Raw genomic sequence first — 24,774 nt, 5'->3', positions numbered from 1 at the left:
CATCATCTGGAAACAATGAAGGCACTGTGAGAGCAGCGGATGATTCCTGCAGGAGGGGAGGACCGGAGCGAGCAGCGCAGCAGCGCAGCAGCGCAGTACCGCAGCGAGCGGCGAGAGGGAAGAAGGAAGGGAAGGAGGGAGGGGAGCGCCGCCGGCTCCCTCTCGCCCCGGGAGGCCGCATCCCGCAGACTCCCCAACAGGTGCCCGCCCGCAGCCCCCGGCCCGAGCCCCCGCCCGCTCCATCCCCGCACCGACGGGAGCGGCTCAGCGGGGGCCGCGCTGGGCGGCTCGCAGAACCGAGCAGGAAAACAGCCGCAGACAAAGGCGGCGGGGTCCGCCTAAGGAGCCGGGGCTGCGCCGATCCCCCCGCGGGCTCTGCCCCCTCCCGCTCCCCCCGGCATCCCCAGCCGCGGTGCGCGGCGGCAGACAATGCGGAGCGGCGGGCGGGGGCACTGTGGGTGCGGTAGTTCCCTGCCCATCACCTGATGCTGTGGGCAGGCGCAGCCCAGGGCCGCTGGAACTACAAAACCCGCCAGGCTGCGCGACGCCAGCCTGCTGCTGCAATCCCCACCTTGGCGTGCCGCGGGCGGGCACGGCACGGCACGGCACGGCTCGGCTCGGCTCGGCTCGGCTCGGCTAAGGATGGCTGCAGGCGGGGCTGTGGTGGGGCACTGAGTGCGGGAGCTGCCGGAGGGAAGGGGGCTGTACGGCGCCGCCGCCTGATGCAATGGTGGGACTTATTGCTTCTCCCGCGGCACCGCACGGCTGCGAGATCGCTCGTACCGATCGCGATTAAGTTTGTGGGATCCGGACATGGGAGCATTGAGCGTGTGCATGTAACAGCGCCCGCTGCACGGCATCGCTCCTGAGCGCGTCTCTCGCTCGCGGGCATCCCGACAGCCGCGGGCTTTGACTGCGGGACACACCGATCTTCGGCGGCGGTGTCATTTCTCCGGGCTGAGCGCCCGTGCCGACCATGCACCGCTTCGTGTCGGCGGCTGGGCGCGCCGCGGGCCGGATGCCGGCGAGCTGCCGGGGAGCCGGGGAAGAGGCGCTGCGCGGCGCGGCGGGGCAGCCCACGCGGGGTACCCGGCTGCCGCCGGAGGGGGCGGCGAGATGGAGCAGCGCTGCCGAGGCCTCCGCCGTGAAGATCAACGAGAAGGCGAGCAGGGAGAAGATCCTGACGCTGGAATCCATGAACCCGCAAGTGAAGGCGGTAGAATACGCCGTGCGGGGCCCCATCGTCCACAAAGCCGGCGAGATCGAGAAGGAGCTGCGGAAGGTGAGGCGGGGGCCGCGGGCGGGGAGGGGCGGGGCGGGGCAGCGCTCCCCGGCCGCCAGCCCTGCCCCCGGGCACTCCTCCGCCACCGCCGCCGCTGATTGGGGCGCCGGGGGGCTCGGCGGGGCTGCGGTCGGCGTGGGGCCGACGTGGCAGGCGGAGGGGCCGCGGGACCGCCCTGTGGGCGCCGCTCCCCGGTTGCGCGGCGCCCCGCCGGGATGCTCGGAACCGCGAGCGGCTTTTCAGCCTCCGCCCGCGAACGCGCCGTCCCCGAGGGGAGGATGCGAGAGCGGCCGGAGCGAGGAAACCCCCGCACCCGGCCCTGCCCTCCCCCGGCCCTTCTCGAAGGGGTGGGAGTGGCACGAGAGACTGAAAGCCGCCACCGCCTCCTGTTTGTTCGTGCCGTGGGTTGCGTAAAGCGCATACAGTATCCCCTCATAAAGCGGTATTTACATCCTTTCTGCCACTTTGACCTCTTGATGCAATAACGCGTCCTTTACGTTATCGAGCGGGGTTAGTGACCGCCCGCCGGAGCGCTTGGGCGCTCGGTACGGGGCCGCAAGGCTCTGCCTCGACCAGGACGGGCACCTCCGCCCCCCGCCGTCCTCGCGGCTCCGCACGCCCCAACGCCGGGCAGACACAGGAGTCCTGCGCACATCTCCGACGCGGAATTCCCTGGCTTCAGCTGCCGGAGTTGAGGCGCTTGAGGAGCCGCTTCCCAACACGAGCGCCAACGCCCACTCGTGCTGCCCGATTCTGGGTGGCTGACACTCACAGCAGCCACAAATCCCAGAAGCTCCTGGGCCAAACCAGACCAAACAGAGCATCCAAATCACTCAGTGCTTATGCTGAGCTCTCCAGATCTTTCTCTTAGTCCTTATCTTAAGACATAAATCCAGAGAACAAACAGCAGTTCAGGTGTGGCTTCTTGCTAGCACTGATCACAGCTTCCCCCCCAGCACAGGGACTGAGCAACGTAGTGCTGCTTTGAGTAAAGCATCAGGCAGAGTTACTTCTTATGATTCCAAATACTATTCCCTATTTTCTCCACTTTAGCAAGCCTTACTAATCTGTAATTGTAGGTATGGCAGGAAGAACGTGATAAGTGTATGTTTTGAACAACAGTGCCGTAGCAATGCGGAAGGGACTGTTTCATTTCTTCACTCATTGTGTTAGTTGGCTGCTCTCATTTTGGAAGGCTGTGCATGCTTCCAGCTCACCATGTATTACATGCATCAACTACTTAAGCTTAACTCAATTATTGGATGCATCTTTTTTAGAATTGGACCATCAGAGTGCTGATGAAGGTTTCTTTTCAAAATGTGTTTTGATTTTTGCCACACTACTTGTTTATAAAGGTGTTGCTGCCTTTCCATGGATTCCCTAATGAGATCATCTGCCAGGAACAGGGAACAAAACCTTCCAGCGTTCCCGCTGAGTGTTTGTTTTCATGTTACCATCCATCTCAGAGCAGGAGATATTACTTAACAAAACAAATACAATGTGATCTTGCTAACTCCTCCCCACTCCTCTGCTTCCTTCAATTACAAGCTGAGTCATTGGCAGAGAGAATCATCGCCAGTGCACTTCTTAAAAAATAGAAAGGCAAGTAATTACCAATTGCTTTATTAGAAGTTTGTTACAGCTGCTTTGTGTCTGCTTATGTGGCATTTTCCATTTAAAAGCTTTTTTTTTTCCTTGAGGCAGTCCCTGGAATATTATCAATAGCAAACAGTGTTCGTAAACACATGACTACACTCTAAAATGACTAAAGCAAACAAAACCAAGTACCTGTTGGCAAGGAAGGAGGAGAATATTACTGTTGAAGTCAGGACAACACTGACAGAGAGCACTGACCAACCTGAGGAAGCAGCTGAAAGACTTTCTTCTGCATTGCATTACTGGACAACTGCTTTTTTCACCCCTCTCAACCTACGATCACAGAGTGAGCACTGCACCTCTGCTGGAGGAACGAGTGCTGCCTGAAGTAGTGGTTGTCTGAGAGAGGCGAGGACCCACAGCATCTCTCAATCTGTGATTACTCTTTACTGCCGAAAGCAAGATCCTGGAGCTGCTCCTCCACTTATGATGGGGGAGGAGCTTTGCACAAGCAGGAAAGCCTGCGCTCCACAGTATGGTGTGGGAGAAAGACGAGGCAGTGGGAAGCAATGGTACCTCCACTTGTAAATCTGCATTTGTCCTATTCTGTAGAAGATGCCTCTAGATATTTTGTTTCTACATAAACTAAAAGCATCTTCAATGCAGGCACTGTCTAATCAGACAATAGAGGCCCCTATGTTTAAACTTGGGCAATTCAGACTTTATACTTGTGTAATTCATATAGCTTGCTATGCAGACTGCTAAATAGCTACTTGAAGCTGTTTGCACAGTGAAAGCTTTCCTCCTTCAGTTTTGTACTGTCGACTCACATTCTGAATAGCTGTTCCTCTGTTATTCTTTCTGGTATTTACTTCTTTTGTATGGTAACCGCAGAGGATTCCAATAGGAGCTTTAACTCTGCAGTGCACATGGAAATAAGGAATAAAACGTTACTTGAGAAGTCCCTGGGCAATTTAAGGGATAGTTCTTAAAAAGAGAAAGCAAGTAAAAAGGAGGCATTAATTTCAGCCTCTTCGTTAACGTGCTCAGGATCAGGCCAGTGTAAGTCTCAAATTAGAATGCATTACTCAAGCAGGATAAGATCCATCGCTCAGGAGCGGAGATGAGGCATCCTGTACTTAGACCTTATGAGTTTTGTTGACCTGTGATCTGTATTGGCTGAAATGGAAAATTAAAGTTTCCATCTAAGCTAAGTCTGTTCAGCTGGAAATCTTTATGCAAAATCTCTTACTCAAATACTTTCCTTTAATATATATATATTTTATAATTTTGAAAAAGCATCGTGCTTCAAAAGTGAAAGACTTATTTCTTCTCCCCTTTGCTGATGTAATAACCAGCTGATGCTGGCTTACTGATGTGAGAGACAGAACTTTCAGCCATTTTCTTCGTGTTGCTGGAAATTTTTACAAAGCAAGCTCAAGCACAGGCATGTTTTACCAAGCGATTATTCTCTCAATAGAACTCCAGCAAGTATGATCTTTTGTCTATCACTTGTTTTTGAGACTTGCTGACAGATGGCCAGCATATCAAGTATTGACTTCAATTACATTTCAGACTAGAAATTTTAGCCTGAGCATGAAGGCCATGCAAGAATTGTGTAATCTCAGGACTGAACCCTTCTCTCTACATAATGCGTAATAACAAGCTTTATCTTCAGATAGGCAGCAAACATACAATTTGTTATTTTGCATTAGTGCTAATTTTAACTGACCTTGTTATGGAAAATATCTTCCTATCTCCCTCACTTAAACTCTCCTGCTTACCAATTTCCTGTGTAGGTTTTACATAACTCATTTGATGTCAAGTTAAGTGAGCTTAAACATCCTTACAAAGCACATGCATACTAAATAGCATTTTAGGATCCACAAGTCAACTCATGTAACACTGGAAACTACACTGGCTTACTGCAAGTCCCTACAACATTAGGGCTCTGTTCAAAAGACCCAAGTTATTTAGACAGAAAGGTAGGGGCAGAGAGGTGGTATGCAGACACATATTGGTAGCATGCAGAAAGTTCTTTCAGATCAGTGGAGGAGGATTTCATATTCTACCACTGAGTCTGGAACTACTTGCATGTTGTGGCAATGTACATTCTCCAGACACTTAAGTCTGTTCTGGTTTTTGTTTTTAATAAACTAATTTTTCAGGCTTTTAAATTGAATAGGAAGATTTCTGACTCAGAATCCAGCCTTAATTGTAAATGGGAATTGACTGTGTCCCTGTGAGTTCTGGAAAGATAAAACAATTACGGCGATGACATGCAGAAATACAATTTGACATGCTAAGAAAAGGATGCAAGATGGACGGGTACACCCAGTAACAAAAGGTGCTAAGCTTAAATTACCACCCTGCAATTTCCTGCCTTGAATACGTGACTGTGTACACACCAAGAAAGTATCTCCCAGGCAAGAGCCTGTGACCTTACTAAGGTAGAACTGTTGCTCCTCCTCTGCAGTACACACTGTGTACTAGAGCAAGTCCACAGTAGAACCCATGCTTTTTAATAAGGGGGGAAACTACTGCAGATAAAGAGGAAGATCTTGAGAATATGATTACAAAAACTCTATGTTCAGACACACACAGTCCACAAGATCCACAGTCAAGATTTGATATTTTCAGATATGATATCAAAATTGATTCCAAAATAGTCTTTTTTATTTTCCAATAGGTCTTCACTTTGAGAGGATCCTAGTGTCTAACCTCCTCCTAATAGGCGTTATTTTAGTTATGTTATATACAGCCACATTCAAATCTAGGATTTTACTAACGTAGACAAAATTTCTGAATGCAAATGCACTTTGAACAATGCCAAAGAGAAAAGCAACATGAGGACAATTCCTGAGCTGTAATGTCTGATTCACACCTGCCTGGTAGTGGTCAGCCGTGCTGTTGTTCTCATCCAATTGTAAGGCGCATGCAAGTCACCGCTGCCATTTCAAGTCAAAATCCAAAATTTGCCTTCTCCTTCCCTCCAACAGCAGTCCTTGTCAGCATGAATTACACACATGTAACACAAAGCCTCACTCTGTGGTAAGCAGGTCAGGGTTTTTTCTGCCGTGAGCTGTTTTAATAAATAGATTGGAATGCTAATTCAGACCTTCAAGTCTCTATTAGTTAAGGGCCTCTGGCCAGTGCTTTCTTGGCCCTCTGAGAGCTAAAAAAGCACTTGGTTACTACAGAGTGTATCTAAACTATGCTGAAATGGTTGGTTGTGCCAGCTCCCTTATTTTACAGCTTGTTTGTGCAAGTCACAGCAAAATCAGGATTGGCCTGTGCTAAGGAAGAGTTCCACAGTGTGGTGTTATTGCCCGATAACCATCAGGAGGGAGCACAAAGAATTGCCAATGGAAATGAATCAATGAAAAACTGCCCAAAGCAGACAAATTCTGAAATTCTGAAACAGCTGAAGCACCACGTTGCTCTTGTGGGATTAAAAACACCTCACATTTTCACCCTTTCCAGTTCCGTTTTAGCTTAGTTTCAATCAAATTCAAACCACACAAGCTTGTGTTCAGACTGAGGCTTTTCCCCTGAAATCTGCTTAAGACTTGAGCAAACATAGCTGTACATTTGTTTGAGCAATTCTTTGCTCTTTCTGGGCACAGTGCTAATCTCACAATTTCCCAGCATTCTTTGATGGCACCATTGTAAAAGGAACCTTTAGGCATGCTAAAACTCCTGCAAGACATACCAGCACTGGCAGTGCTTTGGCTTCTTGCTAGTTGTTTGTGATACTGAATGTTCTGGCATCGTACCACTTCTTTCATCAAATAATTCACTCAACACTCCTTGCATGGTGACTTGCTCCCTGTGAGTCTTTTCTTCATTTTGTATTTTTCTACTTCTAGCTTTGTTTCTTGAGGTCACAGGGATATGTAGGGGAAAAGGAAGCTTCTCCAGATCTGTTTTACTGCACGAAGTCTGCACCAGTTAATTCTGGTTCCTACATGAAAAGCCTTTGTCTCAACATGGTGTGATACTGAGAACACCAACACAGTTAGAATAATCCTGCCTGACCTTCTCTGAGTTCCAGAAGCTTTTCACATAGCCTCCCAGAAAAACTGCAGTTCCTTTAAGAAAAAGAGATTGACAGAAATAACTGAAGGAACTTATTTCTAAAGAGTATAGAGGAAAGACTCATTTCTTCTTTTTAAAACCTGTCATTATCATAAAGGCAGCAACTGAAAAATATTGAATGTATTTTTACATGCTCTGCTTTACATCTGAATTTGAAAGTGCGAGATGGTTTCTTCAAAAAAAGATGACTACCATAATCAGTCCCCTTGCTAACAATTTCAGTAGAATGGCAGAAGATTGGCTTTGTTCAGAAGATGAAATGTTGTCAGGACAGGGCAAGGAGCCACTGAAGGCAGAAGGTGGTAGCACTGGATGTTTTGTAGGGCTGGAGGCTGGCTTTTCTCCTCGACATGGTTCATACCCTCGTGAGTAGGCATGAGTATCAGACTGGTACTTACTGCTCCACAGTTCGTTATTACAGCTCCTGTTCTGCAAGCTTCACTTTTCCAGATCTCTGCCTGCTTAACCCCACAAATATAGTTGTAATTGCCAGTTGCAATCCAGCCAAATCCAGCCAAACTGCCTCTACAACACACCTTGAAAGCCTGCCCCTACTAAATTACAAATGAATGCTACATATATAAAAATACATAGATATATAAATATATGTATTACATACGTATATTTGTATACATATGTAAATATACTATACATATATGTATATATTTATATACAGAGAGAGACTATAGACAGTTTCTGCTCTCCCTGAATGTTCCTGGCTTACCAGGGACTTATATTTTCCCAGCACAGACAGGTTTCTGACATGGCTGAAGATTGTTTAGCCTCCTGCAATAAAATAAACCTTGCCCTAACAAATGTTATGTTTTGTTGCAGCGCTTTTCCTCGTGTTCCACAGCGTGATGTCGAGTTTACCAACATTACATTTGCATCTCCTCACGTATAGATATTAATACAGACTTTGAGAAGTACTTGACAGTAATCTTTTCTGAGATTGCCACACACACTAGTGCCATTACCATGGATAAACCTTGACTCAAGAGACCTGTGACTAATACCTCTCTGTGTCAAGGCTTCGAGTAGATCTCCACCTTGAACTCATGTGCAGTCATGGACACTGTCTAGACTTCTTTTGATGGCAGCTTCTGATATCCTTGCTTTGAAACTTTGGCTCATTAGCATTCTTCATTAGTTCTTGCTTGTTATCATTTCCTTTGCCTTCTTTCTGAAATTGCAAAGTAGCAATTCCTCAAGGAGGAATCTAAACAATCTGAATAGCTTCTGGTATTCCCTCATTCCATAGAAAGACAAGAAATCAAGTAGTAGAAATATGTGAAGAGAAAAATGTGTAATCATAATACTTTTTCTCTAGATTTCACTGGAAGAGATATAGTGAGTCTTGAGAAGACAGTTCTAAACAATTGCTGACATTAACTCAGAAAGGAAAAGCAAAGGTCCCAGTTATTTAAAAGCATCTCTCTTGTGAAACACACAAAAATAAAAGTAATAGCTCCTGCAGCTGAGGCCAAGAAATACAAACTATTCAATAGGATGACATACATTGAGCAGGTGTGCAGCAGCAGTCCGTGCAACCCAGCTGTTCTATCTCCACTAAGATTTTCCAGTAAGAGAACTTAGATGTTTTCCTGTTTTCTCCATATCAATCAATTCAGTGGCAAGAGTAGGGTAAGTTTTAAGGAGCAGGTGATGATTGTATCCTTGTAGTTGGAGCTCAAAGGCAGTGATGGCATAAACATTGAGTTTGGCACTAGCAATGATCTGGATGGTATCTGCTATCAGCGATCCCCAACTTACTTCTAACTGTTTGTAATGCTGAGAAATTGCTAAACTCCAGCCTCAAATACCTGTAATGTTTATCAGATATCTCTATTCCTAATTCATTATATAAAATTGAAATGCAACCCTTATTTAGGCGCTCATTTATACCAGCAAACATAAAAGCAAATGACATGGCGGGGTCAGTGTATCGCTTTCAATTACTTTAAGTGAAACCTTTAGAAAATTCCTGCCAATTTTAAGGCCATGTAAAGTGTTTTAACTGTACTAAATCAGGATCATCTAAGTTCCACCTCCTTGTCTTGATGCCATTTCTAGCTACCTGTTTAAATTCTGAAGAAAAATGTAAATGGGATTGGTTATGTAATCCTTGAAGTGGATCTGTAGGGGGAACAGAAACCACATTATCTAGAATAACCTGTTAGCCACATATGTAGCTGTAGGTTTCCAAATCTTCACAACCTAGGAACTTACTGGCCAATTCTATCATTTTGGTCATCAGTATCTTTGCACACCATCCATGGTAGAAAACGAATAACTAATTAAGCCTTGCCAGCCATATGCAAACCTGTAACTTGCTTTAGGTACACGGGCCAGAAAGGGGCTTTTTGAGCTCAGCCCAAACAGAGCAGGTTATTGCAAGTGATTCAGTACAGAAAACTAATCAGTATAAACTTGCAGTTTGTTAGTCCACATGAAAATCCTGTAACAGCTTGAAGGCTTCCCTACATCTCTCACACTTCAGTTATCTTTTAGATCATCTTTCTTACTTAAATAAACCATACTCTTTTTTTCTCCCAGTCCAGCTCTTTACCTTTTTTCCTGTAACTTTATGTCCTTTTTTAAAGAGCTGATTACTATCCAACACTATTCCACTGCTTTCCCTCTGTTCTCATGATGCATTCAGTTCCTCACAGGAAAAACATGTGCCTGTTCAGATTTCAGAGATTAGGAAGCTTTCCAATACTCATGGTGATTGTTTAGCACTTTTGCTGTTTATCATACAGAGCCTCACTATTGTGGGCTCCATGGAACAGCTGTAGTGTTGTGGGGTCATAACATAATGCATACTTATTCTAAATATTCAGAAAATAAAGAAGTAACACATGTATAGGCCAACTCAAAATAGTACTAGATGTCTTAGATTTCTCTTGTTAGTGGATTTTTTAGATGTTATCAAATATTTGTAGTTTCTTGACTGAGCCCTTCCTCCTGCAGGTGTATCAAACAAGCTGTTCTATTACTGCTAATTCAAAATGCCTTTCTTTCATCTTTTTCCAGCTCACACATGTAGTTTCCACGCAAACCAATCTCTTATTTGTAGGCAACAGAAAATGAAAACAAAGAGCAGACTACTAATTGTGTTAGAATCTGTCACAGTCAGCATTTAAGATCTACTGGTAGTACTTAAGAAATGCAGTAAGCTTTACGTTAAACTTCTTTTTTCTGAGACTACACACTGTTCAGTTACAGCCAGCCAAAGAACAAGGCTCTATCAGCTGTTTCAGCCCTAACAGTACATTGTGAATTATCCCCTTCTAGGGAATCAAAAAACCTTTTACTGAAGTAATTAAAGCCAACATTGGAGATGCACATGCAATGGGACAGAGGCCAATCACCTTCCTTCGACAGGTAAGACCATTATAACACATTATTATTGCTTCTTTGATTATGTTACGATACCTTAGTATCCATTTGACTTATGTATTAGCATGAGTGATTCTTCAGCTGCACTTACAGACAATAGTCTGCCATAACGAGTTACAAATTGTGATTTCAGCCTAAAGTCCTGTAATTTGCTTGCTGTATTTTCTCTTAACGCAGTAGCTTTTCTTACTTTTCAGATTATTCCCCATCCATCCTTTCCCCTGCCACTTCTTCTTTATTAGGAACCAGCACATTCATTATCAGCAGTGCACTTCAAAAAAGAAAGTGGCTGCCCTTAAGGAAAAAAGCAAATGCCTGAAAGTGTACTGTCAGGTGAAGAAAGATCTGCATGCAGCTGGGTGCACCCAGTTGCTGATTTTACAGCAGCATGCTGAAAAAAATATCCCAACTATTATGCTATTTAAATGCGTATCATTTTAAAACTATTTACATTTTGTTATATTATTTAATAAATGTATTTTTATACTATTTAAATAAATAGCATGCTAGTAAAAATAGCATACTATATATAGTAGTACACTAAAACATCCCTTACTCACACACAAAATCCTGAGCCTATCATAATTCAAATTTAGAGAGTTACAGGCCAAATTGAAGCTGCATGATTCTGGGTATCTACATGCTGAGATGATAAAATTGAGGTATACAACAAACTGCCTACTAACTAGAAAGCCCCAAACTTCTTTCAAGTTAATTTAGATCCACCAATGTTACTAAATAAAACACTGTGTAAATGTGAAATCCTTTCTCCCCATGACCTATGTGCTTAATTACTTAGTCACCTTCCACCTTGTCACCATAAGATGATAACAGCCTACCCATCTGACACCACGTTAACCTAGAAATGAGAGAGTGAATCAAAGCTGATGTCAAGCACGGCCTTCAGAACCTTTACGCCTTACATCTCTCCATAAACTTAGTTCTGTTAGGTTATGTTTCTACTTTTCCTATGTTCCATATCATCACTTTTTTTTTAATTAAATATTTCCACAAATTCTAATTGGTAATGAGTTCACTTAGGCAAGAATTATCAGAAGATGCTACTGGGATTTAAAATTCTGATTATATTTTTCAGTTCTGCTCTATATCTAAACGCTTTATTTCTTGTCAACCGAGTGGGCTAATAATACAAAAAGAGTGGAGGACAGACCTATTTAGAGACTTCCCCTTCTGTATAATTAACTGTTTTACTGTGTTTGCACTACGCATAGCTCACTTGGACTCCAGTGTTTACCAGTCTTAATACAAATAGTTAACAACTCTATAACTGCTTTTATCAGCAGAACTTGGAACCTGATAAAAATCTCTTCACTCCTGCAAGCACTACCTTTAAAGAAACAACTGCAAACCCTTCATCAATAACCTTTGTTTTAAATTACCTGCTATTTGTGATCCTCCTGCCCAAGGAAAGTTCACAGAAACATTACCAACTTGAAATAACCGTTGAGCAGTGGCCAATTTACAGCTTTCTTGGCACTCTAGGTAGTGGCACTGTGCACATACCCAAACCTGTTGGACAGCCCAAGTTTTCCAGAAGATGCAAAAAAGCGAGCGAGACGGATCTTGCAGGGTTGTGGAGGTAACAGCTTAGGTAAGCATCCGTTCCAGTTGCTCCTACGTGCAACAGAATCAACTAAAGCAGTTTCAATACGTGTAGTGCTGAAGTATCCTCATCTTGGTTTATATGATAACAAGTCCAATGGAGATGGCCTAGGTCAAAGCTGTAGGGGGAGAATTCATAGTGTGGCTCACAGGAAAAGTAAAACATAAAATACAGTTACCAAAATTGAGAAGTTGCTCTTAACTCCACAAATCCTTTCCTAACTTATTTCCAAACACTTCAGCAACCCCGTACCAACTGCCATGTAAGAGTTGCTAGGGACACATTTAAATTTTTCCTCAATCTTTTTCTTGTAGTGATTTTCAAATTTAGGGACATAATAGGAGTTCTCAGAATGCTGAGCCTCGGTCCTGTGTGTCTGGAGTGACTGAAAGAAATTGGCTTTGTATAACATTTCAGAAATACACGTAAAATCACTTTTTTTTAAATCAGATCATCACATACTTCAAATAATTTGCATTAGCTTAGTAGGCACGGGGGAAGTAGGCCTAAAATATTTGCAACATTCAAATGCAATGATCATTGAGAATATGTTTTTAATACAAGCTCTGTAAATATGTAAATGCAGTGTACACAATATTTTTCCTGATACAATATGTATTGAGAACAACTTCCTGTCTAAATTCCTGAAAACCAAGAACTGCATTTATTACTGATCTGCTCTACTGGTTTGTACCTGCTCTCCATCTATCTCTGGATCATATATCAGCCCTCACTCTTGGCCATGGTTGCTCATCAGCCTCTATTCAGCACTCCAGAAGCACATGGCCTGGGGTGAAAGCATGTGCAGAGTCCCAGACCATGTATGAAGCTTCAGACATCCTCAACTTCTGTTGTGTCAAAAGAATCCCAGAGTATTTGAACATGTTGTTTTTTGGGATTTTTTTTTTTAATATACTTTGTATCTTACAGTACAAACTAATGCATTCCAGTCAAAGGTATCAACCAAGTACAATTAACCATAGACCTCAAAATTGAATTTCTGTCTATCCCTACTGAGCTATGGGACAGAGCCCTTCAAGAAGCACAAAACAGAATGACAGCTTAGGTTTGCTGTCTTACAATAACAGGAGCTTCCTAGCTGCGGTGGAATACCTTTGTATAAACCTAATGTAACTTTACTGCGAAAATAAATTTTTAGGACATCAGAGAACTCTGTGCCTGAACTGCCACTTTGTGCAATGCAATTGCACAGCCCCTGCAAAGGATGTCTTTCTAAATTACACTGCTACAGAAGTATTATTAGGCTGACTACTAGCATATAACTGAGCTAAGAGAGTGAAGTCAGGTGCAATTATTTCACTCCACCCAACAACAAGCAGAGACGATTCTACAGCTTCATGACAGTGTTCTAAATTATGTGTACACTTGTCATTTCATCGTTCATCAGTCCTCAACTAAGCTTGGTCTCATCTTCACTTGTGTTGCACATGTCAGCACACAGGCATCTAAAAATCTTACTTAATTTAGGATTGTTAGTTGTGTCCTGTAAACTTCATGCAAACCTGGCAGACTGGGGTGACACTAGAAGTCTCTCTACAGGTAACTTCTACCTCCACAGGGAGGGAGAGGGAAGCAGTTTAGGATGTTCTCAGACTGTGGGAAGAAATGGCATTATATTATTTTCATATTGCAAACAAGTCTTATTTTTGTCATGGATTTTTAAAAAGTTTGTTTTTTCCTATCTCTGTTCCTTGTTTCTACTACTTACATAGTCATTGATTGACCTTTCAGCATAATGAAAGCAACTGGGAGAATGTCAAAATGGGATTGCTGACCCAATTTGCAAAGCATCCATTACAGCCTACTTTTTAATCAATCCAGTATACTATTTTTATATGTTAGTGATTCTTATTGTATTTTTCTAGACTCAAATGAATTACTTTGCTAAATGAACAACCCAACTTCCTTTCCCACTCCTTGGAAAGAAAATGAAATCCCAGAGATTCAGAACTCTCATACACAAAAACTACTTTGTACACTACTAGTTCAGGAGTTTTGCTAGCGAACAGCAGAGTAATAGTCAGTGCACCTAATTCTTATCTCATTCTGTTTCCCACAGGAGCTTACACTGCCAGCCAAGGTATAAATTGCATCCGTGAAGATGTCGCTTCATATATTGAAAGAAGAGATGGAGGAGTTCCTGCAGATCCAGACAACATATATCTTACCACTGGGGCAAGTGATGGTATTACTGTGAGTGTCAAAATTCAAGCTGTTTCTTCTTGCTATAAGCTACAATTAATTAGCTACCTTCAGAAATACAGATCTCTGTTGAACATCTGGTCTGACACCTAGGAGTTTGATCAAACAGATGCTGTAGTAAAATTAAGTAGATAATCAGAACATCAATTACGTGCACTTAAGGTGCCAGCTAAGGAACAGACCCATGGAAACACCGTCTCTAAATTTATAATGACCAGTACCCCTTGCATAGATAGCATAAGCTACATACATGTCTAAATAGAAACTAGGTGAGGCAGCCCATTCAGACTAAATAGTGGTGCCCCTGGTAGTCGTGATGCATAAGAACTGAAGGTTAGCAGGTATGAATCCACAACAAAGAGGGGAGAAGTCTCAGGAGCATTTCTCCCTAGCAAACTCTGCTAGTGCATATTAATGCCTGTGAAAACCTCAAAGACCATTTTCAATAACCAACTTGTTTGGGAGAAGCATCAGGTTTTGGCTTTGACCAAGCTAGTCCTCAGTTAAAAGAAGAGAACCATCTCTATTGGATTTTTGCATTACAGGGACATGATTACTGATATTGTAACAACCAAAAGTTGTTTACTTTTTTTTTTTTTTTTTTTTTTTTAAAGGCAGCCTAATGATAATAAGGTGGCTTTTTTTTAGTGACACCTTGTGACAAAGTCCAGAATGACAGAATTGTGACATAACAGTTCTCCAGAAATCATTAATGACTTGGCTTTCCAGAGTTTCTGATGCCAAGGGTTGTATTGGCAGCTTGTCGGGAACATCAGCATAGCATACCAAATCTGTATCATGCTTTCACTCTGCTATTAGCAGAGTGTCAGCAGTTACAATGAGTCTCATTATTTGGTACTTCCAAGGACAGAACAACTACTGTTTCATCACTTAAGGGGCAAAGTGTGCCAAAGAATTTGTTTTTAGATTTGCATTTCATTCTAATGACACTTTCTGGTTGTTCAGTATTTTTCAACTAGTGACGGGTACAGAATGATGTTAATTATAAATCATTCATCTAACAGCTGAGTTAAAATGTGATGAGAAGCACAGAAAGGCAGATTTTATGCATGAGAAATTTCAAGGGTTCCGTTGTCATCTATTTTTTGTTTTACACTCTTATTACACATTGATAAAGATTGCACCTGTACTTCAGAGCTCTCCCTAGATTAAAAAAGGCAAGAAATCTCTCCACTTGTCAGAAATGCATTATTTTATCTCATTAACACATAAAAAGCCCTGTTACAATCAGAAAAATTAACGCTGTGAACGGGGGGGTATAGGAATGTAACAGGAAAGGGACCAGCATAGATATACTGATATTTCAAAGGAAAGGTGCTCCCCTGTCCCCAGAGATCCAGATTCACAGGAAAGACTCCACAAGAGAGGGATCTCCAACCAGAGATCCTGCCCTGGGGGCAGTCAGCCCAGAGGAAAACCTCTGTGTGCCCCAGCAATAACTTCTGATGTTATTTCTTGGCCTGCTGCAATCACTGGTGCAGTATGTGGAAGGCAGAGCAACAACTCGCTGAGGCTTCCTTCGTTCTAATTGTAAACGGGTGCTACAGAAAAAAATCACCATCCTGATGTTCCTCTTTTCAACTTTTCCTAGAGCTCAGAATTTCTGATCAGAACTTTTCCCAAGATTTTGAAGTTGACCAGACATTTAGCAGTGATGTGCAGAGGAATACTGTGAAGCTCAGTTAGACCAGCCTCTTTCAGATAGTAACTTAAATATTCAAGAAAATGACTGCCAGCTTCTAGAACAGAAATCTACCTTAGCTCTACATCTTTTCAAGAGAAAGATCAGTAACTTATTCTAGAGAATACTATTAATTCTGATATATGAGTTGTTTTTGTTGTTTGTTTTTTGTTGTTTTTTTTTTCACTTTTTCCCCAGTCAATTTTGAAGATCCTGGTCTCAGGAGGTGGAAAATCCCGAACAGGAGTGATGATCCCTATACCACAATATCCCTTGTATTCAGCACTCATATCTGAATTAGATGCCATCCAGGTGAACTACTACTTGGATGAAGAAAACTGCTGGTCTCTAAACGTAAATGAACTTCGGCGCTCCTTGAATGAAGCCAAGGCATATTGCAACCCAAAAGTGCTCTGCATCATCAACCCGGGAAATCCCACCGGTCTGTAGCACCTCTGTTGAAAAGATGTTTAAGATCCATTTACTTTTTTTTATATTTGACATTGCAGGCCCATCCAAAATACATGCCAATGTGTAAAGCTGAATTCTAGACATCAGTGCTTCAAGTCGGATAGCACATCATAATTTTAGAAACTTGTTTTCAGTGTCATGGAACTCCAGGAATTTGGGGAGAGAGGAAGGAGCAGATTCACTTCCCTGCATCACATCTGAAGCCACTGCCTCCACTGAAATTTGTGGACTTGTAGAATGACTTTCAATTGCTTTTGGTCCTTACCAAAAATCTTCTCTCTACACGACAATGGCAATGGCTACAGATACACACTGAACTGAATGACAACCAGTGTTTCCATTGGAAGAATTTATTTCTTTGTGTAGTTGATGTTGCTTAGCGAGAAACTAGCTCCCTTTTAATGGCTTTGGGACAGAAGATAACAAAAACAATTCAAGTGGGTGTAAGCAGGCATAAGCTTTTTTCCTGCTGCTTGTCAGCTGACTGCAGCAAAAAATCTTTGTGTATATATCCACAGCTCACTGCACTTGTGAAGAAAATTGGCTCAAGTCAATACATCATACTTGAGTTAGGAAGGCACAATGTCAATTAGCATGGCTTGGGTCACAAGCAGGAACAGAATAATTAAACTCACTGTAGTTATCTGTCAAACTTATGCTTAAATAACATTGTGAAATAGCCTGTTTTTGCTTAATCATTAAGCATGTGAGGATTTTAAAAGATCATTTATACAAAGACCACTCTTAATTATTGCATGATTAATGTACCTCACACTTCCTTTGCTTGAGGTGTACTAAATTACCTTGAACCATATCTCCTCCAATTATGTTTCTTAATTTCACACTTACTGAATTGTGCTCTAAATTGAATAGCTCTTTTTTGAGACAGAGGGATATTTCATTGAAAAGTTAGTTGTCAAACTAGGTCTGGGCTGAACGATTTGTCTGTGTGCTCCACTAACTTTATTTTTCTTGATCTGAAAATCTAACTGTAGGACAGGTACAAAGCAGGAAGTGCATTGAAGATGTGATACACTTTGCTTGGGAAGAGAAACTTTTTCTTCTGGCTGATGAGGTAATGGAATATTCTGTTTTCTCAAATGCAAAGCTAAAAGTAAGCAGATTAAATCAAATTTTGTCCCACATGTGGCATTGTGCTTTTTAAGTACAGAGGACAGAGTCTCTGTTATCACATTAAGACACAGATGAACACACAAGATTATTAATATGAGAGGATTAGTAAGAGGCAGCTTGATCTGGATTTGAGGTAAAGCATAGGAGACACAAGCAGGAAAATTAAGGAAGAAACTTTGCAAGAGCTGACCTAAAAATCTATCCGATATTCAGACCACTTGAAATGAAATAAAGAATAAAAATCAATCTAAACATACAAGTCAAGGCTAAATTATATAAAGAGTTGGCTGTTTTTCCGAAGGCTGAATTATTAAGGCCACATGAGATAAAACATATAATTACAGTAACAACTATTTAATAAAGAACTCTGTGTCTTCTAAAGGCTTCAGTTACAAGTGTTAAAACTGTTTCTTCTGTGCACACCTGGCTCTCTAAAAGGCCATTATGCTCAGCTGGGGGAACAGGTACATTAATGTCTTCTCTCTGTTCAGGTTTACCAGGACAATGTGTACTCTGAAGGATGCCAGTTTCATTCCTTCAAAAAGATTCTGTACGAGATGGGACCTGAGTACTCTAACAACGTTGAGCTGGCCTCTTTCCATTCCACCTCTAAGGGATATATGGGCGAGTAAGTCTGCTTTAATTTTTTTATTTCATCTTCTCCTGTTAATCTGATTGCACAGGAATTTCACATCAGAAACCTGAAGGTATCTTTTTCTGATTTTAACTAAAAACTGTTACAAAAAAGAAAGCAAACATTTAAAGCTCTGAGTGATGAATTAGCTCAGTGGTTTCAATGTATTGAATAGCACAATGTTATGAGCATGTTTATTTCAGACACCTCATGCCTCAGTTCCACAAAGCTGCAGTCCTACAGTCCTAAGCCAGAGCTGTGAGAAAGGCAAACATGGGAAAAGCTCAAGCTCAAGAATCACTAGGACATTTAATATTACGGGGGTTTGGTTGTTTTAGAGAGGAAGAGATCTAAGAAAAAGATTTTTTTCTATTAAATGAAGGCTGCTACAACCATATGATCCTGTTGTGAAGAAGAAGCAGTCCATGTTAATAGTTAACTTGCCCAACAGGGAAGCTGCTTGTACCTGTTTTCTTTGTATGGTATACTAGGACTTAATGGCACAGTGTTCACTTCCATCATAAAACGACCAGTAAAGCAGCTGTCTCAGCAACCTCTACGTTACGTATTGCAAAGATCTTCATTAGCCATCTTTCTAATTTTGCAATTCTTTTCATTGCTTTTCCAGTATTTATACACTTGCAGCTAACTGATCTCTTCTGTTTGCTCCAATCATAGATGTGGCTACAGAGGAGGTTATATGGAGGTCCTTAACTTGCATCCAGACATTAAAGGACAGCTTGTTAAGCTGCTTTCTGTTCGCCTTTGTCCTCCAGTCTCAGGACAAGCAGCAATGGATATTGTAGTGAATCCTCCAGTACCTGGAGAAGAGTCTTATTCACAGTTCATAAAGGTCAGCAATAATATGCTTATTCTTTCTGCACTGGCTTAGAACCATGTAGGCTTTTTATACTAACTAAATATGTCTGCCTTTAAAGATACGTTCTGTTCTTTTTAGGGTTTCTTTGTTTAGGAGCCAAAACAAACTGAGAAGGCATTACCAAATCAGCTTTCTTGCTGATAAGTTCAACTTTTCTGCTGTTAAGCATGACAAAAGAACTAATAAATAATATTTGCTTGTACTAACATCTAAAGAGAAACAGAAATTCAAATACAGTTATAAATTCAGCCTTGTTCCTTGCTATCCAGTACCTCCGTATATGAACAATACGGCATTGTGTGTTAAAGCATATATGTAGTTTTTCACTTCTGAAACTGAATGTGGCTTAAGAAATTGCAGTACTGAGTCAGACCAAAGGTTTGTTAATGTGGTCCCTAAAAATAGCCAAGAATGGATGCTCAGAAGGAAGAATGTAAGAACAGGGCATGCTGATAAACTTCTGTAGGTTCCTGTCTGCCTACACCTGGTATTGCATCCTGCTAATGCCTTTATGCATTGCCGTCTGTAACCAAAAGGATGAATGTAGGAACATCATTTGTTCTAAAAGTTCAGCAAAGTCCTTGGAGTGCTTAATTCTGGGTGGGATTCTTGTGGCATCATCATTATCTCTGGCACTTTTATTGCTTTATCAGATATGTCAAACTGGACACTTTCCTTTTATACAGGAAAAGGAGTCTGTTTTGAACAATCTTGCCAAAAAAGCCAAACTGGCAGAAGACATGTTCAACAAGGTTCCAGGAGTTCACTGCAATCCACTTCAGGGTGCTTTGTATGCTTTCCCACGGATCTTTATGCCTTCCAAAGCCATTGAGGAAGCAAAGGTCAGTCATCATTTATTCCCAATCCATTTTAACTGTTATGCTTTTGTGCCTGCCAGTTAGAATGGATCACAGAATCACAGAATGGTTTGGGTTGGAAGTAACCTTTAAGATCATCTAGTTCCAAATACCTGTCATGGGCAGGACACCTCCCTCTAGACCAGGCTGCTCAAAGCCCCATCCAGCCTGGCCTAAGATGCCTCCAGGTGAGAGCATCCACAGCCTCACTGGGCAACCTGTTTCAGTGTCTCTATCACTCTCACAGTAAAGAATTTCTTCCTAATACCTGGCCTTAATCTATCCTTGTCTAAATCTACCCTCTATCTAGTCTAAATCTACCCTACTTCTAATGATGAACTTCTATTCCAGAGGTAGAGAAAGCCCACTAGTCACAGAAGTGGTACTTCACTGACTACATATGATTTAAAATACAACATGGCCTTTACTTTAGGTGAGGGAAGTAAGCACTCGTTAGGCTTCCAAGTTGAGAGTGCTACCATGTGTTAAATGGATAAAGCTGTGGGATAGAGACGTACGTGGATGTAGGTAGGCCAAGATGTGTGGCTGAGACTGAGATGGGCTGTGCACTACTGACTCTGCAGAAGCCGCAGTGAGCAAGGATGAGATAAAGGCAGGGAGATCTCCTTTCAGATTTTAGTTCTGCACAATACTTTTTCTCATAGGTCAGTAAGCTCAGTGACAAGTCTTTTTGTTCCTAGCTGGAGCTCTGTTATCCAATATGTAATACTCATTTTTTTTAAAGGGAATTGTAAGTACATAGGCGAAGACAAAAATAGGGCTCCTTTCCTGCTCATTCTGTGACAAGGTGTACAATTGTATGCACTTAAGAACTTGGATGGTATTAATCAGGAGACTTTCTAGTCAGCAGATAACATAAGGGAAAAAATAGAAACTGCTAATGAAAGTGGAACACGCAGCTCAAATTAATTTCATCTTGCCAGATATGGCTTAGATTTCTCTAAGTACAATTTTGTGACTTTTGACCAAAAGTTACAAACCATTCGAGGAGTAAAACAAAAATATGTAGAACCTTTCTTTTGAAGCAAATATTTGGTGTAGGTTCTTCATCCTCGCTCCTCCACAAACTACTGTTACTTAATTCACAGCATGAATTGTACAACTAGGAATTGTTCTTCGTCTATTTAGTAAACAGAACAAGAAACCAATAATGCAAGACAAGGTTTCAGGAAAAAAAAGCAGTCGTGAAATTATATGTCTTTGGGATATTTTGACTTTGTTATTCCAACGCATCGGTTCCCTCAGGCACATAAGATGGCACCTGACATGTTCTATTGCATGAAACTTCTGGAAGAGACTGGAATCTGTGTTGTACCTGGAAGTGGATTCGGCCAAAGAGAAGGAACATATCATTTCAGGTACAGTTTCTGTTTGATCAATGAAATGAACTGTAATAAGCTAAGTACTACCCCAGTACTTTCTTTTCTGATTAGACATAAGGGCTTGCATTTAAAGTCATACAGTCTCACTTTCTGCTGGGGCAAAGACCTGCTCTTCTATCTTCTCCTTCTGATTCAGGTGTTCTCCCAGCTTGCTGACATAGTTTTATTCTATTTTTATACACTGACACTTGAAATGCCTTCTCTGCAAATAGTAATTATAGCTTATGCTGTGAAGTTGGCTAGGGTGTTTATAACACTGCCCTGCCTTCTTCTGGGAATTAAACAGCATTTCCTTAGTCAAGTATCTACAGTATCTTTCCTTACTAATCTGCTCCTTACACATGCTTAATTACTTCTAGTTTACTGAAACAAGAAATAGGACTAAATCCTTCAATACCAAAACTGTGAACATAAACTCCACTGCTTGCTCTTGCTTCCAACAAATAGCATTTTATTACAGCCAAGCCACTAACAGCTGGAATTCAGCATGGAATTTGGTCTTGTTTGGTCTGAAGCGATGAGGGAACCTTTAGCTACAGCAGTTCTGCTGGCTGTGTCACATCTGTGAAGTGATCGCATTACTTTGCTTTGAAAACAAGGTGCTTTTTTAAAATTCTTTTTCTAAATACTATTTTTCAGAATGACCATTCTTCCTCAAATAGACAAGCTGAAGATCCTAATGGAGAAAATGAAAGACTTCCACATAAAGTTTCTTGAAAAATATGCATGAAACTGCTGCGGCTTTTTCCTCCATGTCCTCCCCTTCGAGGTGAATGCCGAAAGTGAACAAAGATGTGCTAAGAATGTGCTGTTCATCTAATTAACCTAAATTCATAATAGATAGAATCTATTTCAGATACAGCTACAACTCAGTTGAATTTAATGTCTGGTAATATGCAACATTGTTACACCAACTTCTGGTTTTTTTAAGGGCAAGGGGAAAATGTGAAGAAAGCAATGGAAGAAAAGAATCAGCAAATGATTTTGTGCCTTGGTTGGAAGTGATGTTCTGGAACTTTTGACTCACTAGGTTGGGGAGGGAGTTGGTCATGAAATCTACTGCTGTTATTTGTTCTTAGTTTGTTTGTCTCAAGACAGAAATACTCAGAACAATTGTTTAGATTGGAACTAGGAACATGATTTCCTTTTTAAAACTCAGCAAAAATTCAGAAACCTGCTACAAGGGACTAGTGTGCTGGGCTGTGGTTCTTTTAAGTATGGAGTGTTCTCTGAATCTGACTAAACACATAAGTACAACATGCTTATTAAAAGAAAATCACTGGCAGATGTGTGTAGATACCTTTGAACTTCTGTTATAAAGAAATTCTGCCATCACAGCATAATCTGAGCAGAATACACAGCTATGATCAAAGGGATGAAGAAGGTGTCCATTCAAACCCTATTTTTGTAAAATTGGAACATAATGAGGAGTATTACCTTCTTGTTCATATGCTGTTGGACACACTAACCCAGCATAAGATAAGAGCAGTTGAATGCTTATTCTTATAACAACTCCACAAGACTCTTTAATTCACTTATTTTATATACATGCAACATAATAAGCTACTGTCTCAAAGCACCTATGAGTACTGTGAATGCTTTCAAAGAAGGTAAAATAAAACGCTACTTTATAAAGAACTGCTTTATCTATAGAGAACATTTGTTCAAAGCCACATGATTAGAAGAGCCATTAGCTGGCTAAAACACAGCCAGCTAAGTCAAGGACTAACAAACGTGATCAGAAGAAATGTTTGGGGGTGGTTTCTAATGAAAGAAAAGGTATTTAGAAGGAAATGTCTTGCACACCTAGCAAAAAGCTAACTATAGTACAGCTCATGTTAAATCTTCCACAGTCATACTGTGGGCTGACTGAGTCTGAGTTCTTATTAAAACCCAGCTAAAGCAGGTCACTATCTAGGAGAAAAATGGTATTACTGCACTAATCTATGCTAGTTCCACTGAACAGAGGAAGAAGGCTTCAGTTTGTCCAGACTGGAAGCTGGACACCTTTGGCCAAGAAATGTATTCCAGTATTCAGCCAGGAAAGCATTACAGTCTGTCAGGCTTAAGCTCAGCATTTTACAAAGTTAATTCATCAGTATCTCATTTCATCTAGTCATTATTATTTAGAGTAAATTCATTTTAATGCCTAATAGCACTTTGTTAGGCTGCCTTTAGAGCTGCTTCAGCACCCTGTGCTGATCCAGGATATAAAGCCAAGGGCTAAAAAATCACTGCATGGATAAAGGATGTGCCAATCTTTTATGTGCGCAAGGTGTTGCGAATACCTGACCTTCCAGCAGCAGCTACCAGGCTGTGATGTGCACTGGCAGCTGCTGTCCTTTTCACTGGTTCTCACAAAAGCCTGCAAGGAAGAACTTGGTACTTCTCAATGATTTGCCAGTGATTACAAGTTCATAAAGGAAAACTGCATGTGCTACACAAAGAGGCTGGAGTTAAAAAAACAACACTGTATGAAAATAAAAAATAAAAATAAAAAATTTTCTCTTATCTATAGAGAAATGGATTTCTGGAAGGAAAGCAGACTGGGAATGGATATGTTGCTACTATCCATTGATAAATGCAGCCTTTTACCCATTAGCACTCTCCATTTGGCATCTTTAATATGCAGTAATAAGTCAAATTTAGAAGGCAAAACTGTAGTAAATGGATGGAATGTTGATTTAAAAATAAGACAAGCAGCGCTTTCCTATTCTATAAATGTGTCTAAATCAGATCTATCTGGCTTCGAACTTGCAATGTGGTGTAGATTGAAGCTAGGATCTAACAATCGGAGTTAGAAGATCTTTTATATTTTTGTAACTATAGATTTTTTCATAGGGTAGCATTTGTAATCTAAGAATTCAATAGATTTTATATTTGCCTTTGCACCCGATGCTTCTGGAAAAGTGTAAAGGTTTACAAGTTTCTAATGATACTTTACAGGTGTCAAAGGCTTTTTGTTTTATGCCAGGACAGCAATTCTTACACTTTTAAATCAAAATAGAACGGCATAAACAGTTTTTTCTAAACATTCTCTTATGGTGCCTTTTGTGTTTCCGACATTAGCAGGGATGACACTTTGCATCTCATACAGAAGGGCAGTGATCTCTGCTGCCCATCCGCAATGTCTGTGTGTACCGTGATGAGCTGAATGTGCATTTTCGTGAATTAATCCCGTAAAGCTGAAAAAGGAGGTTTATTTTCGATGTATTTTAAACATTTGATTAATAACAGACAATCCTTACTTTGGAATGCATGCTTCTAGGTTTGATTTTCTTACAGGTGCTCCTTATAATGGTACTTCAATGTATGAAACTTCCAAATAATAAAGCGCATATTAAACTAAAGAGCGGCTGTTCTCCGTGTCCCGCCTCACTGACACAACGCTGCAAGGCTCGCCACGAGGCGCCGCACCTCACGATGAAAGCGGTCCTCAACGAAAGCCGTGGTTCAGCGCACGCACTC

General features: G+C 41.5%; 1 protein-coding gene across 1 annotated transcript; it reads left to right on the top strand.

Moving 5' to 3' along the window:
- The first annotated feature begins 639 nt into the window (after positions 1–639).
- GPT2 (glutamic--pyruvic transaminase 2) lies at positions 640–24,656 on the top strand. Its single transcript, XM_042821291.1, has 11 exons — positions 640–1,282; positions 10,274–10,363; positions 11,882–11,990; positions 14,083–14,216; positions 16,126–16,369; positions 17,394–17,473; positions 18,024–18,160; positions 18,845–19,019; positions 19,733–19,888; positions 21,170–21,282; positions 21,946–24,656. The coding sequence occupies exons 1-11, from the start codon at positions 977–979 to the stop codon at positions 22,034–22,036; spliced, it is 1,635 nt and encodes a 544-aa protein (XP_042677225.1). The 5' UTR covers positions 640–976; the 3' UTR covers positions 22,037–24,656.
- Positions 24,657–24,774: the final 118 nt, after the last annotated feature.

Source organism: Centrocercus urophasianus, unplaced genomic scaffold (assembly GCF_019232065.1).
Source record: "Centrocercus urophasianus isolate 14NV4802_14NV808 unplaced genomic scaffold, USGS_Curo_1.0 seq_2, whole genome shotgun sequence".
In the NCBI taxonomy this organism is placed as follows: Eukaryota; Metazoa; Chordata; class Aves; order Galliformes; family Phasianidae; genus Centrocercus; species Centrocercus urophasianus.
This window is presented reverse-complemented; position numbering and strand designations above follow the sequence as displayed.